The sequence below is a fragment of the Austrofundulus limnaeus genome, unplaced genomic scaffold (genome assembly GCF_001266775.1).
Source record: "Austrofundulus limnaeus strain Quisiro unplaced genomic scaffold, Austrofundulus_limnaeus-1.0 Scaffold289, whole genome shotgun sequence".
In the NCBI taxonomy this organism is placed as follows: Eukaryota; Metazoa; Chordata; class Actinopteri; order Cyprinodontiformes; family Rivulidae; genus Austrofundulus; species Austrofundulus limnaeus.
The window spans coordinates 198,579-210,392 of NW_013952691.1; the positions used below are offsets into that span (position 1 = coordinate 198,579).

An 11,814-nucleotide genomic window follows, 5' to 3' on the forward strand; every position below is an offset into this window, starting at 1 on the left:
TCCCAACAAGATTTTTTACTTCTGTATTGCATGCTTGTGCTGCCTCAGTTTAGCTAAAAGTTTAAAGTTTAGTTTAAAACAAAGGCAACGAGGAAAACAGTAGGTCTGTGCATTTATTTTTAACTAAACTTTAAGCTAAACTGTGGCAGCACAAGCATGCAACACATAGAAATAAAAAGATTTGTTGGACAAAATTATAAAAATTATTCAATTTAAGCGTTCAAGAGACATAAATGCATGTACAAGTAAAAGGAAAAACTACGTAAAATATATGTTAAAAACATTAAAATTTAAATTATGTATTAAAATATATAACTTATTGGAACTAAGCTGGAAAAACAAATATGAAGATCAATCAAATTATAAAATATGAGGTAAAGTTCTCCTTTTTAATTTATTTGGTGCATTTTAAATGTATTTATTTATTTAAAAGTTTATTTATCTATTTCTGCTTTTATTTCTAATTAGTCATTTTCGGTCCTCCATACTGCAGAACTTGGAAGAGGCAGTTCAGTGACTGAATCAGATGTGTTGGAGCAGGGAAACATGTAAAACATGTAGGGCTGCGGCCCTCGAGGACCATGATTGCCCACCCCTGCCATAGGCAATAATGCATGCCCATACCATCAAAGATGCAGGCTTTTGAATTAATTTATAACAGGTCTCTCCTTTACACTCATCTGTGCGCAAAACAGTTTTAGTGAGTTTTGGCCCAGAGGAGACAAAAGCTTTTCTGGATGGTGTTGAAATATGTATTCATTGCATGATAGAGCTTTGACCTGCAACTGTGAGTGGCACAGTGAACGGAGCGTACAGACAATGATTTGTGTTCCTGAGTCTAAGCAGTGATGTTCATAACAAAACCAGAACTGTTTTTATTTTTTTAATGCAGGTCTGTCTTGTTCAGTTTTAAACTTACACCATTTGTGTAATCTTAGAAGTCTAAAGCWTCATGGGGGCGGCTTTAAGAGCTCCTGCAGGGCTCCCTGCTGTGTCAGTTGGTACGGTAGCTGGAGCTTGTTGTTGACCTGGCTGCTGAGTGATGGACAGTGCTCCAGAAGCAGCTGGCACACCTCTTCATGCCCCCGCTCTGCAGCCTGCTCAAATGATAAACAACATTATACTAACAGGCAATGGGTACATTCTAATATAGATTCTGTGGAACACATTTTTGAAGTTGCTGAAGACATATTTGTACTTTATGTAAAGGGGACGCGCCGTCATCATCACAGAGCGATGGATCTGCTCTGTATCGCAGGAGGAGACTGACGACATCCAGGTGACCGCAGTAAGCAGCTCGGTGGAGCGGCGTGGCCCCACCTGGTGTCTGAGGYGACGCACACGCACCATTCTCAAGAAGAAACGCACATACGTCAAGATGACCACTGCGGCTCCCATAGTGCTGCGACACGACACAAAAATAAACAAGGAATGGCAAATATGAACACATGAGCAGAGTCCATGCAGCCAGAATCAACTCACCAGAGCTGTATACCCAGCTGAGTCTCTTTGATTTGGGTCTGACCCCTTCTGAACAAGGAGCTTTAGTCTCTCCAAGTCTCCATCCATGGCAGCAGACCAGATACCTGCAGACAGGGATGACACACAGGTGGAGTTATGAGCATAAACAACCAGTTAACATGTAACAGCATTTCCTGCTGTATTTTAGTCCTAAACATAAGAAAKATGGATGCAAACCTCTTTCAAAATCCATTTCATTCAGGGTCTGGTGAACACTGGGGGAGGAGACAGGATGGGAGCAACACGAACAATGGTGTTTGTCAGACATTGCAGCACAATAGCTCACAAACKTGTGTGGTAAACAACTACTGTGGTGCCTTGTAGTTGCATTCTACGGATCTGCCGCAACCAAAGGGATGCAGGAAGCCCAAACATTGAGCTTAAAGAGGCGAAGTTATTTAACCCCTTAAATTAAACGAATAACTATACTAAAAAAAGGCATAAACTGTTGATAGTGTTCTGGTTCTGTACGGATTGACAGATTGGTAAAAGTTAGCAGCAGCCKGGAAGGACCGTCAGACGCATAAAACGTGCCTACGTAGAACTCCTTGGCCAATCATAAACCGTAAAGTAAAAACGCTTTCAATGGCTGTCTGAAATGTAATGTWTATCAACCTAAGTTAGCATTTTATACCAATTTCCTTACTCGTGTTTAGTATTTATTTAATAGCTGATGAAAAAATAAAACTTATTCGCCCTTTAGCACAATTCTACATCGGATTTAATTTAGAAATTTGCCCCTTTGCTGSGTTTGCAATGTTTTTTCCGGATGCTTTTGAAGGCATCTTTTCGTCTCGTGTGTTGTCTCATAAGCTAGCTGTTTGTTTCGAAGAGCAAGTAGCTGGTTGTAAATAACGTCTTTATTAACACATTATATAGGTTTAGTTTGGACCAAAGCGCACAAAGGATGAGAAGAGTCACCCTATTTGTTAACGGGACCTCTAAAAATGGGAAGGTGGGTACAAAGCGTGGATGTTGGGAGCAGCTTGGGGCCGCATACTGGTTTTTTTTTTCCCCACACAAAAAATGTAGCACTTCTTTTTTTGTAATAAATAAGTGGATGAGAACTGTGTGAGGACATCTCAGCTAGGTACAGTTTATCTCTAAATGCTGTTTTGATGTTTAAACTTGGCCTCCGCGAACTAATTATTTTAAGGCTTTTTATTTAATACAGTCTATGCATAAATTTAATTTAACTGATATATGGAGAGAAAATAATCCTAATGTTAATTCATTGGAGCAATAAAGCAAAAAAAATAAAAAATAAAAATAAAAAATAAATAAATAAAAATTAAAATGAACCAGTGTGGCTACAAAGAGACGTATCTTTGAGAGGTAGAGTTTTACTAACTAAAGCTGAGGGAATATCCCATCTTTCATATGCAGCCTTGTCTCTTGATGTTAACAAAAATGTCTCTAAAGACATCGATAAGATGTTATTTAACTATATTTGGAAGAACAAACAACATTATATTTAAAAAAATCAGCAATCATGAACTCATACGATAAAGACGGCTTTAACTTTTTGGACTTTTACACCTTAAATAATACTTTCAAGATAAATTGGTTAAAATAATTCCTCAAAAATCCATTTTCAATCTGGAATTTCATACCAAACTTTATTTTCTCTAAATTAGGAGGCCTAAAATTCCTTTTATTTTATAATGTTGAAAAAGTCCCCCCTAAACTATCTAACTGTCATAAACAGATGCTTCTCTCTTGGTCATTAATTTATAAACATAATTTCTCCCCACATCGATATTACATTTGGAACAATAAAGACATATTATATTAAAACAAATCCTTATTTTACCCTAATTGGTTTACTCACAACATAGTCCTGGTTCATCAGCTTTTTAATGTAGATGGGTCATTAATGTCATATCAAGAATTTATCTCAAAATACAATATCAAAATTACCATTAACGAGTTTAACATTGTTATAGCTGCAATTCCTGCTGGTGTAATTATGTTATTTAAAAATACAAGACAGAATCTGAATTTATTACCTTTTGATCCAACCAAACTTGAAATTGGTCAAATTTGTTTTTCTTCTGCACGTAATAACAACCGTCGTATACGCTCATTATTTCAGAGAGATGTTGTATCTACTCCATATGTAGTATCTTATTGGAACACATTTACTGATAACCTTAACTGGAAAAGAATTTGGACTTTACCAACTAAATATATGATAAATAATAAAGTAAGAGAAGTATCCTTTAAAAATATTCATAGAATTCACCCATCTAGAATATTTCTGCAACATTTTAAAAAAGATATAAATGTAATGTGCTCTTTCTGTGAAGGCCACCCTGAGGATGATCATCACTTGTTTTGGTCTTGCCCCYWYTCTACTCAATTGTGGGAAGATATATGTGTTCTAATCTCTACCTCTGTTGAGCCACATTTTTCTCTTTGCTTTGAACATATATTGTTTGGCTTCACTGACCATCCACTTACCAAAAAAAAAAAATTTTATATTATCCATCTTATTATATATTTAGCCAAATGGCATATTCACAAATGCTGCTACACTAATCAAAAACCTCTTCTTTCTATTTTCTTAAATGAAGTCAAACAATATATTAAAACTATTAGACCTTCTATAAACATGAAAGCTATTAAAACTTGTGCCTTATGTGTTCTCTTTCAAGTCTTTGTGTAATATGTTATTTTAAATCGTTCCTAAGCTTGTAACCCCCTGGCGAATGTTTTACTGTATTGTATTTTACATTGTTATGTATTTTGTTTCTAATAAAAATGTTTAAACTAATTGCTTTGCTTTTTTTGTATAGGTTGTAGCAGTGTATGGCACCTTGTCAGATTTATTATCTGTAGCGAGCAATAAGCTTGGAATCAAAGCCTCTTGTTTATACAATGGAAAGGGTGGCCTCATAGATGACATTGCCCTGATTCGGTAAGATCATTTGAGTAGTTTTAACACGATAGTTGGTGTATCGACTAATTGTGTTTTTAACTGGTTTATTTTTGTGTTTTAAACAGAGATGACGATGTGCTGTACGTGTCAGAAGGAGATCCTTTTATCGGTGAGCTTTTTTGAGCTGTATTAGTCCCGTCTGTCAGTCAAAGTGTCTATAAAGATGTGTTTGTTGTTGTCAGACCCACAGAACGAAGCCAAGGTTGCATCTGACCAGCATGGAGCCCACACAGACTGGCTGACTCTTAATATTGGTGGTCGTCTCTTCACCACCACCAGGTATCTGAGGTTTGAATGATGCTTAAAAAGAAACACATAAAAAAACGTGTGTGTCACAGTGAGGGCATTTCAGAAAGTAGATTTTAGTGAACACTCAGAGTGTGTTGACCCCTGAGTGTAGTGAAACAGATAAGTGTCTGTCATCATGACAAGAGACTCTGTGAGGTAAGGTTTACTGAAAGAAACTTTAAGTTTTAACTCCATCTTAAATAAGCTTATTTTTATCAGTCTGACCGATGATGCAAGATGAACCAGATGTCAGAGAGGAGATTTTTCACCTACTAGATARAATCTGCTTTCAGATCATTTCTTTTCTTGAAAGATGTTCCTTTTTCATCAGGTGCCCTCATTAATTTACATCAATAACGTTCTTCGACCGCACATATCCGTAACACCAAAGCTTTCTCTCATCAAGTCCTTTCAATCTCAGAGATAATTTGCTGAAATATATTTAATGAACAAACAGTCACCACACAATAACAACCAATAATTCACATTCATTAGNCAATAATTCACATTCATTAGTTGTCTTTTTTTCCCCTCATTTTTCTCGCAGACCTCCAAAAGCTGCAGTTTAAAATTTCCTTTATTTATTTATTATTTTATCAACTATGAACATTTTTACCTGTGAAAATTTGCCCRCCTGAATGTCTGGGCCCACTTCCCTAATTTTTAGTCTAAATATCGACTTTCCTTCTCTGTTTTTCATTAAGACCAAAAGAGTTGCCGCCTGTAGAAATGTGACGGTGAAAACTGAATGATCTTGATGGAGATTAAATGTTCATCAGTTTAGAGGTTATGCTGTTTAAAAAACATAAAATTTTTAAAACATCATTCAACATGTTAAAACTCTTCCATTTACAAGCTCATAAATCAAAGTATCAATTAGACGGATGGATTTAGGTTCAAACCTGTCATCACCAACCATCATTGGTTTATTTTATGTAGATTTTGGAATCAAAAAGCTTAACTATAAAATCAAATTGTGTTCTTAGAAGTCTCATTTTACAACTTCTACCAAATTAACATTTGAACTAATAAGCGTTATTGGAGGAAAATTACCCTTTTAATCATTCGACTCTGTAAAAACACTCTAAAATGACAGTAATGTATATTAACAATACATTATATAATATTAACCTTTTTATAGTTATTATTAATGGGAATGTTCACTGTCTTAAGATGCATTGTGGTGTAGATATATCCCATCATAATATACCAATTAAGCTAATTTATGAGTATGTTTGTAGATAAAAGTCAAGAAAAAAAGCAGGTGTAAAGGACCAAAAGACTAGATTTGAAGCTATGGCCCTATTCGGGGCATGGTGCGTGATTTTACGTATGCACATTACTAACTGTGAAAAAGATCAATTCAGAAACTCCCCGATGCTGTTTTTCTGTGTTTGCCTCAATAAATCCAGGTATTGGAGTTTCATTGATGTTGGTTTTGTATTTCGAATGCTGAGGTTAGTTTAAACTACTCAGAGTTAATTAACCTCATTGTTATCAAATATTTGGAATCAAAATCCCCTAGAGGTTCCCCTTTCTGAGTAAATCACAGAATAAACTCASTTCTGATCTGCTTCTGTCTGATCTTKTGTTTCTGTGTGTTTGTTTGTGTTTCCTCTCTTCAGGAGCACTTTGGTCAGCAAGGAGCCAGAGAGCATGCTCGCTCACATGTTTCGTGAGAAAGGTACTGAGRAAAGGCCTGCTAGTAATCGAAAGATAAACCGTGCAGTTGTTACGCGCCAACTAGGACCACTCTACATGAATCACAGATTGTTGTCCAGAACGGCCAGCCAAATCAAACAGACTGTTATTTATNATTTATTTATTTATTTATTTATTCATTCATTCATTCATTCATTCATTCATTCATTCATTCATTCATTCATTCATTCATTCATTCCTGACATTTAACAACTGGTAGCTTTTCTTGAAATATTCACCACTCTGGTATGTAGTACTAGGTACTGTTTCTTGGCCTTATTGTTGATGTGAASTCTGATGCTGATGTCCCCAAGTGTCCTTTGCATTGTTGAAGCAATGTGACAAATACAGAACCACTTCAGGTCATCATCATCAGYATTCAAGAACTTAACAATTCCTGTGTATCAACATAGAAAATTACCAGTGAAGYAGGACTTCTTTTCTGTTTGGACACAGCTGCACATTTCCTGTTTTCTCCTGAAGTGAACTGTGTTTCTAAAGGGTCCTTGTTAACCTCTGTGTTCGCTGCAGACGTGTGGGGAAACAAACAGGACGAGCACGGGGCGTACCTCATCGACCGCAGCCCCGAATACTTCGAGCCCATTCTGAACTATTTGAGACACGGTCAGCTTATYGTCAATGAAGGCATAAATATACGAGGTAAGGTTCACAAGAGGTCCAGCGTGTTTGTGAAACACCTCAGTCACAAAGAATAAGAAGTTTCAAGCGAGTGGGCTCGTAATGTTTTGGTCCTAAATGTCTTGCAGGTGTCCTGGAGGAGGCTCGCTTCTTTGGAGTTGAGCAGCTGGCTGAACAGCTGGAGGTAGCTCTGAAGGTAGGGTTAAATGTCCTGGTGAATAACGGGATSCCCTCCTTTGGTTCTGTTGGGATTTATTTACAATTTCTTGCTTTCAAAAACAGAACTCGCAGCCCCCYGAGGACCACTCTCCCATTTCCCGCAAGGAGTTTGTTCGTTTCCTTTTGGCAACCTCCACCAAATCCGAGCTGCGCTGTCAGGTGGAGCTAACTCTAAAAGGTTCTATCTCCCCTCTGTTGCCTGAGGAGGCTGTGGTTAACATCTACGCTGTCGCTCCTGCTGTTTTCAGGGACTTAATTTCAGCGGTGCCGATCTGTCCAGACTCGATCTGCGCTATATCAACTTCAAGATGGCGAATCTCAGCCGCTGCAACTTGTCCCACGCTAATCTGTGCTGTTCCAATCTGGAGCGGGCTGACCTTTCTGGAGCCAACCTGGATGTAAGAGAACTTGAAGTTATCAGTAGACTCGGYGCAAGTGCTGAATAACATTGATGTTTTGTGTGGTTCTGAGTGATTTACCTAATAATAAACAACATAATGAGCACTGTGGGTCTTTCAATGTCGTTTTGAAGGGTGCTAATTTACAAGGTGTTAAGATGCTCTGCTGCAAYGCTGAAGGAGCCTCTCTCAAAGGATGCAACTTCGAAGACCCGTCGGGGCTGAAGGCCAATCTAGAAGGTACGTCCACCTCAGCTTCCTGTCAGAACACACGCTCCTGCCTCTCTCCACTGGTTTGAACCCCCACGTTTCTGTTGTCAGGCGCGAACCTGAAAGGAGTCGACATGGAGGGAAGCCAAATGACCGGCATCAACCTGCGTGTGGCCACTCTGAAAAACGCCAAGCTGAAGAACTGCAACCTGCGGGGGGCCACTTTGGCAGGGACGGATCTGGAGGTGAACGCAGACTCATCAAACRGGATTAGCGTTAAAAGCAGCCGCCGAGGCTGACTCAGGCGCTGGGCGTACACAGGACAGGAAGAAGCCAAGTCAAAACAGAATTCATCCACAGCTGCCTTTTAGTAGATCTTATAGGTTAAACTCTTGATAGTTTAGTAAAGCAGACGGAAAATATAGTAAATACATCACATCTGTTGGAGGTTAAAACACGACGATGAAAYGTTTTTAACATTAGGACTAGCATCCGCACACAGAGAAAATTACAGATGAGTTTAATGCTGTTCTGATCATTATTACAGAGCAAACTCATGAGAGCTTTTATCTGCAAAACACTGCTTCACAGATWAGATTTATTTACAGCCCAGCTGTGTGATTTTAATTAAGGCAGTTTCTTACATCATTCATAGACCTTTTTACAAAAATAAAGAAATGAGGTTTATTAAAATTCTAATAAAGTTTGATCTTTTTCTATTATGAAAAAATAACTGATAAAGAAAGTGATGTGCTTGTTGTTGCTGTTCATCTCAGCCTCACAAACAACCCGTCAAGACTTTTTGATCAACCCCAATAACATTATTTACTACTGTTTTGGTAATCGTGATGACTTCACGAATATATTCTGGAAGTTCTGTATTTTAAAGAGTTCCCCTTTGATGTYACTTCCTGTTTCACTTTAGCTGAGCCAATTAAAAAAAAATATGCCAATTATGTGACATAACAGGTAAAATCATGTGCATTATGCCAAGTTTCTTAAATATGAACATATTTTCTTTGACTTTTTGTATTTCATGGATATGCATGTCACAGGCACTTTAATTACATAGTAATGATATCTTTCAGGTCCTGTAGAAGAAATAAAAATCAAAACCATTTTCTGTCCTGCCCTTCTATGACCACAACATCCTCCGCTTAAATTGCACCTTGATTTTGTTTTTCTTCATTTAATGACCTGTGGTAACCTCATCATCTCTTCTTCTCAGAACTGCGATCTGTCCGGCTGTGACCTCCAAGAGGCTAACCTGCGAGGGTCCAACGTGAAAGGAGCCATTTTTGAAGAGATGCTGACTCCTCTGCACATGTCTCAGAGTGTCAGATAACTCACCTGTGCACGTCTGCAAGTTTGCTTTTTTTATTTATTTATTTCTCCCCCAACACCAGCTTATCATAAAGTTCATTCCTCCTTTTTTCTTAAAAAAAATAAATCTGGTTTTACGTGTCTGCCACGCAGGTAATCGTACGCACATGCCTGGCATTCCGCCGAAATCACGTTAGCTTTAATAATCTTGCACTAGAATTTATCCAGGGTTGTCTGTGTTTGATTTTTAAATGTCCAGCTGCATATATCACCAAAACTGAGTCCTGTTCCTTCTGTGTAGATGTGTCTGGATGTAGTTCAGTGGTTTTACTTGTTCTGTATTTTGCATACATTCTATTTATTCAACGCGTTTTTTTAAAAGTTCGAACCAGACGTGTGAYCGGTAAAGCTGAGCTTCACTGAACTCTGCTGCAGCAGAAACAGAAGAGGGGAGTTTACCAGTTGGTGCAACATATTTCTCTCAGTACGTTCCTTCCTTTTTAAATTTTTGATTTTGCTGGATTTAACGAGCAATGCAAAGCCAAAGCCATAATGTACCATAGCACAGTTTAAAAGGCTGCATGTGCTGTTGGTCCACCACAAAACTATGCCACAGGCAAGTTGGAAACCCAGCTTGAATATGCAACTGACGATGTAGAACAGTAAGCGTCCTCCCACCCTCCTTCATCACGCTGCTTCGTTTTGTGCTCTGTGAGTCTACCTCTTTTACCAATTCAGTGAGTGATCCACAGCTGCACGAGTTTGAACTTGTTGAAATGTTTCAGTCGTTCGTCTGATCCTAGTTGTTAGACGGTATCTTGGGTTTTGACAGGAAGTTTGTTTTTCTGTGCTCGTGCCGTGTGTTTGCATGGGATGTTTAAATCATTTATGCCAATTTAAACACGCTTTGAATATAACCAAGAACATGGGATGYATCTTTTCACCAAAAGCGTTTTTGATTTTTTGTTTCTTAAATGTTTTTTCGTGTTAAACAAATCCAGTTCTTCCAAAACTTTGCGAGTATTTCTTGGTGTGGTCTGCGGTTTTGTGAAGGACTTCACCTCAGTGTATGTTTGCATGCTTGGTTTATTTGTCTGCTCTGATGCAATACTAGTAGGTACAGTCTGTGAGAGTGAATGATGAAGGCAATCATGTTGTGTGTTTTGACTCAAGAGGGATTTAAACAACAGAGGAGCTACGGTTTTTATTTTAATACATCTCAGTGGATGTTATCCTTGATTATTGCACTCAGCTATGGAAATGTTTCCTCAAATGACTGTTAAAAAATAAATAAACAGCTCTAAAGACAAACATGCCTTTTTGTTTACTTTTTTTTAAATTATTTTCGTGTCTTGTGCTTCAGCAGTTTGAACGTTTCAGGAAATGACCGGACGTACTGTCACCTGCTGTTTGTGGAACACCGTGTCACTCACTCTTTTTACATTAAAACGTAATATTTGAAACGGCTTTGCGGGTCGCCACATGTTGCTTAATCCCACTCTGCGCCCTCCCCTGTGGAGAAGAGGTGGAGGAATAAAGCAGCAGTGGCTTGTAATAAAAACCCAAAGTGTGGAGCGTTGTTCACAAAGGACAGTGGAGCGGAGTTGGAGACGTGGTTTTCACAACTGAGCACTGAGAGGTAAGATGAAATTTAGGCTTAAACGAAAAATAACATTTAAAAAACACAAGGCTCCGCCCCMCTCTCCCTCAGAATGGCTGTGACACGGTTGGCTGCCTGGCTGCTGCTGGTGGCGACATTGTTGCCTCTGGGCTGCTGTCAGCATTGGTCGATCGGTATGAACCCAGGAGGGAAAAGAGARCTGGACGGCTTTCCAAACGCCCTGCAAAATGTAACGTGTTTTTCTYRCAGYGCTTCTTTTCAAAGTTCCTGCTCCTCATAAATGTTATAAATGTTGCTCTTTTCCCTTTTGTTTGTGCTTCTTGCAGATAGTTGAAGGGTTGGCGCACATGGATGCACCTTGCAGAGTTCTGAGTTGTGACGAGGAATCTCCTTTTGCCAAACTGTACAGAATTAAAGAGCTTCTAGTAAGTTTTCTTTGTTCCCTTTTACTTGACATGCAGCGGGATGCAAATGTATTACCCCCTTGTGGAAATCTCTAGTTTCTACAGAACCAGAGATGTAAATAAATTGATCTTTCTTCAAGTTAAATMTTTAGGTTTGTTACATTAAGCCTCTGGAACTTTAGTTCATTTTATTCATGAAACTCCTCCATCTCAGAGTTCCTTATGTGTTCAATAATCTTCCAACCCTACCAGAGATTGGACTTGAATTGAAATCTGGGCTTTGATTGAACCATTGCACAACATTTCACTGGTTCTCAGTAAACCACTGAGGTGTTTCAGCTGTGTGTTTAGGGTCATTGGGCCTCATGCAAGAACATGTTCGTATTCTTATCCTAAATTTGTCTTACTTTTTATCATACGAAGGGTTCGTACGAACATGCCACGTCAGATTCAACAAACACTTCTATCAGGAAAAGTGTGTAAATGAGCTGCTTAAACATGATGAATTCCACCTGTTCGTATCCAGCTGCTCATGCACGCGGAGAGGAA

The 11,814-nt window shown here is 38.5% G+C and overlaps 3 protein-coding genes across 3 annotated transcripts in view; 2 read left to right on the top strand and 1 right to left on the bottom strand.

Annotated features, from left to right (window-relative positions):
• Positions 1–869: 869 nt before the first annotated feature.
• ankrd39 (ankyrin repeat domain 39) lies at positions 870–2,024 on the bottom strand (the record flags this gene model as incomplete). The annotated part of the gene is given in 4 exon segments (XM_014021370.1): positions 870–1,097; positions 1,199–1,402; positions 1,483–1,586; positions 1,699–2,024. Coding segments are annotated over 4 exon segments (546 nt in total). The 3' UTR covers positions 870–950.
• A 278-nt stretch (positions 2,025–2,302) lies between these two features.
• On the top strand, positions 2,303–10,551 carry kctd9a (potassium channel tetramerization domain containing 9a). The gene is made up of 12 exons (XM_014021369.1): positions 2,303–2,476; positions 4,320–4,441; positions 4,528–4,571; positions 4,645–4,741; positions 6,376–6,434; positions 6,983–7,111; positions 7,219–7,286; positions 7,373–7,468; positions 7,558–7,707; positions 7,842–7,947; positions 8,029–8,162; positions 9,146–10,551. The coding sequence occupies exons 1-12, from the start codon at positions 2,429–2,431 to the stop codon at positions 9,260–9,262; spliced, it is 1,170 nt and encodes a 389-aa protein (XP_013876823.1). The 5' UTR covers positions 2,303–2,428; the 3' UTR covers positions 9,263–10,551.
• Positions 10,552–10,624: 73 nt separating this feature from the next.
• LOC106526701 (progonadoliberin-1) overlaps positions 10,625–11,814 on the top strand; it is a 2,599-nt gene continuing 1,409 nt past the window's right edge. The window contains exons 1-2 of the mRNA XM_014021371.1: positions 10,625–11,090; positions 11,188–11,286. Of these exons, the coding sequence (XP_013876825.1) occupies positions 10,953–11,090; positions 11,188–11,286 (237 nt within the window). The 5' untranslated portion in view covers positions 10,625–10,952. The remainder of the gene's footprint in view (positions 11,091–11,187; positions 11,287–11,814) is intronic.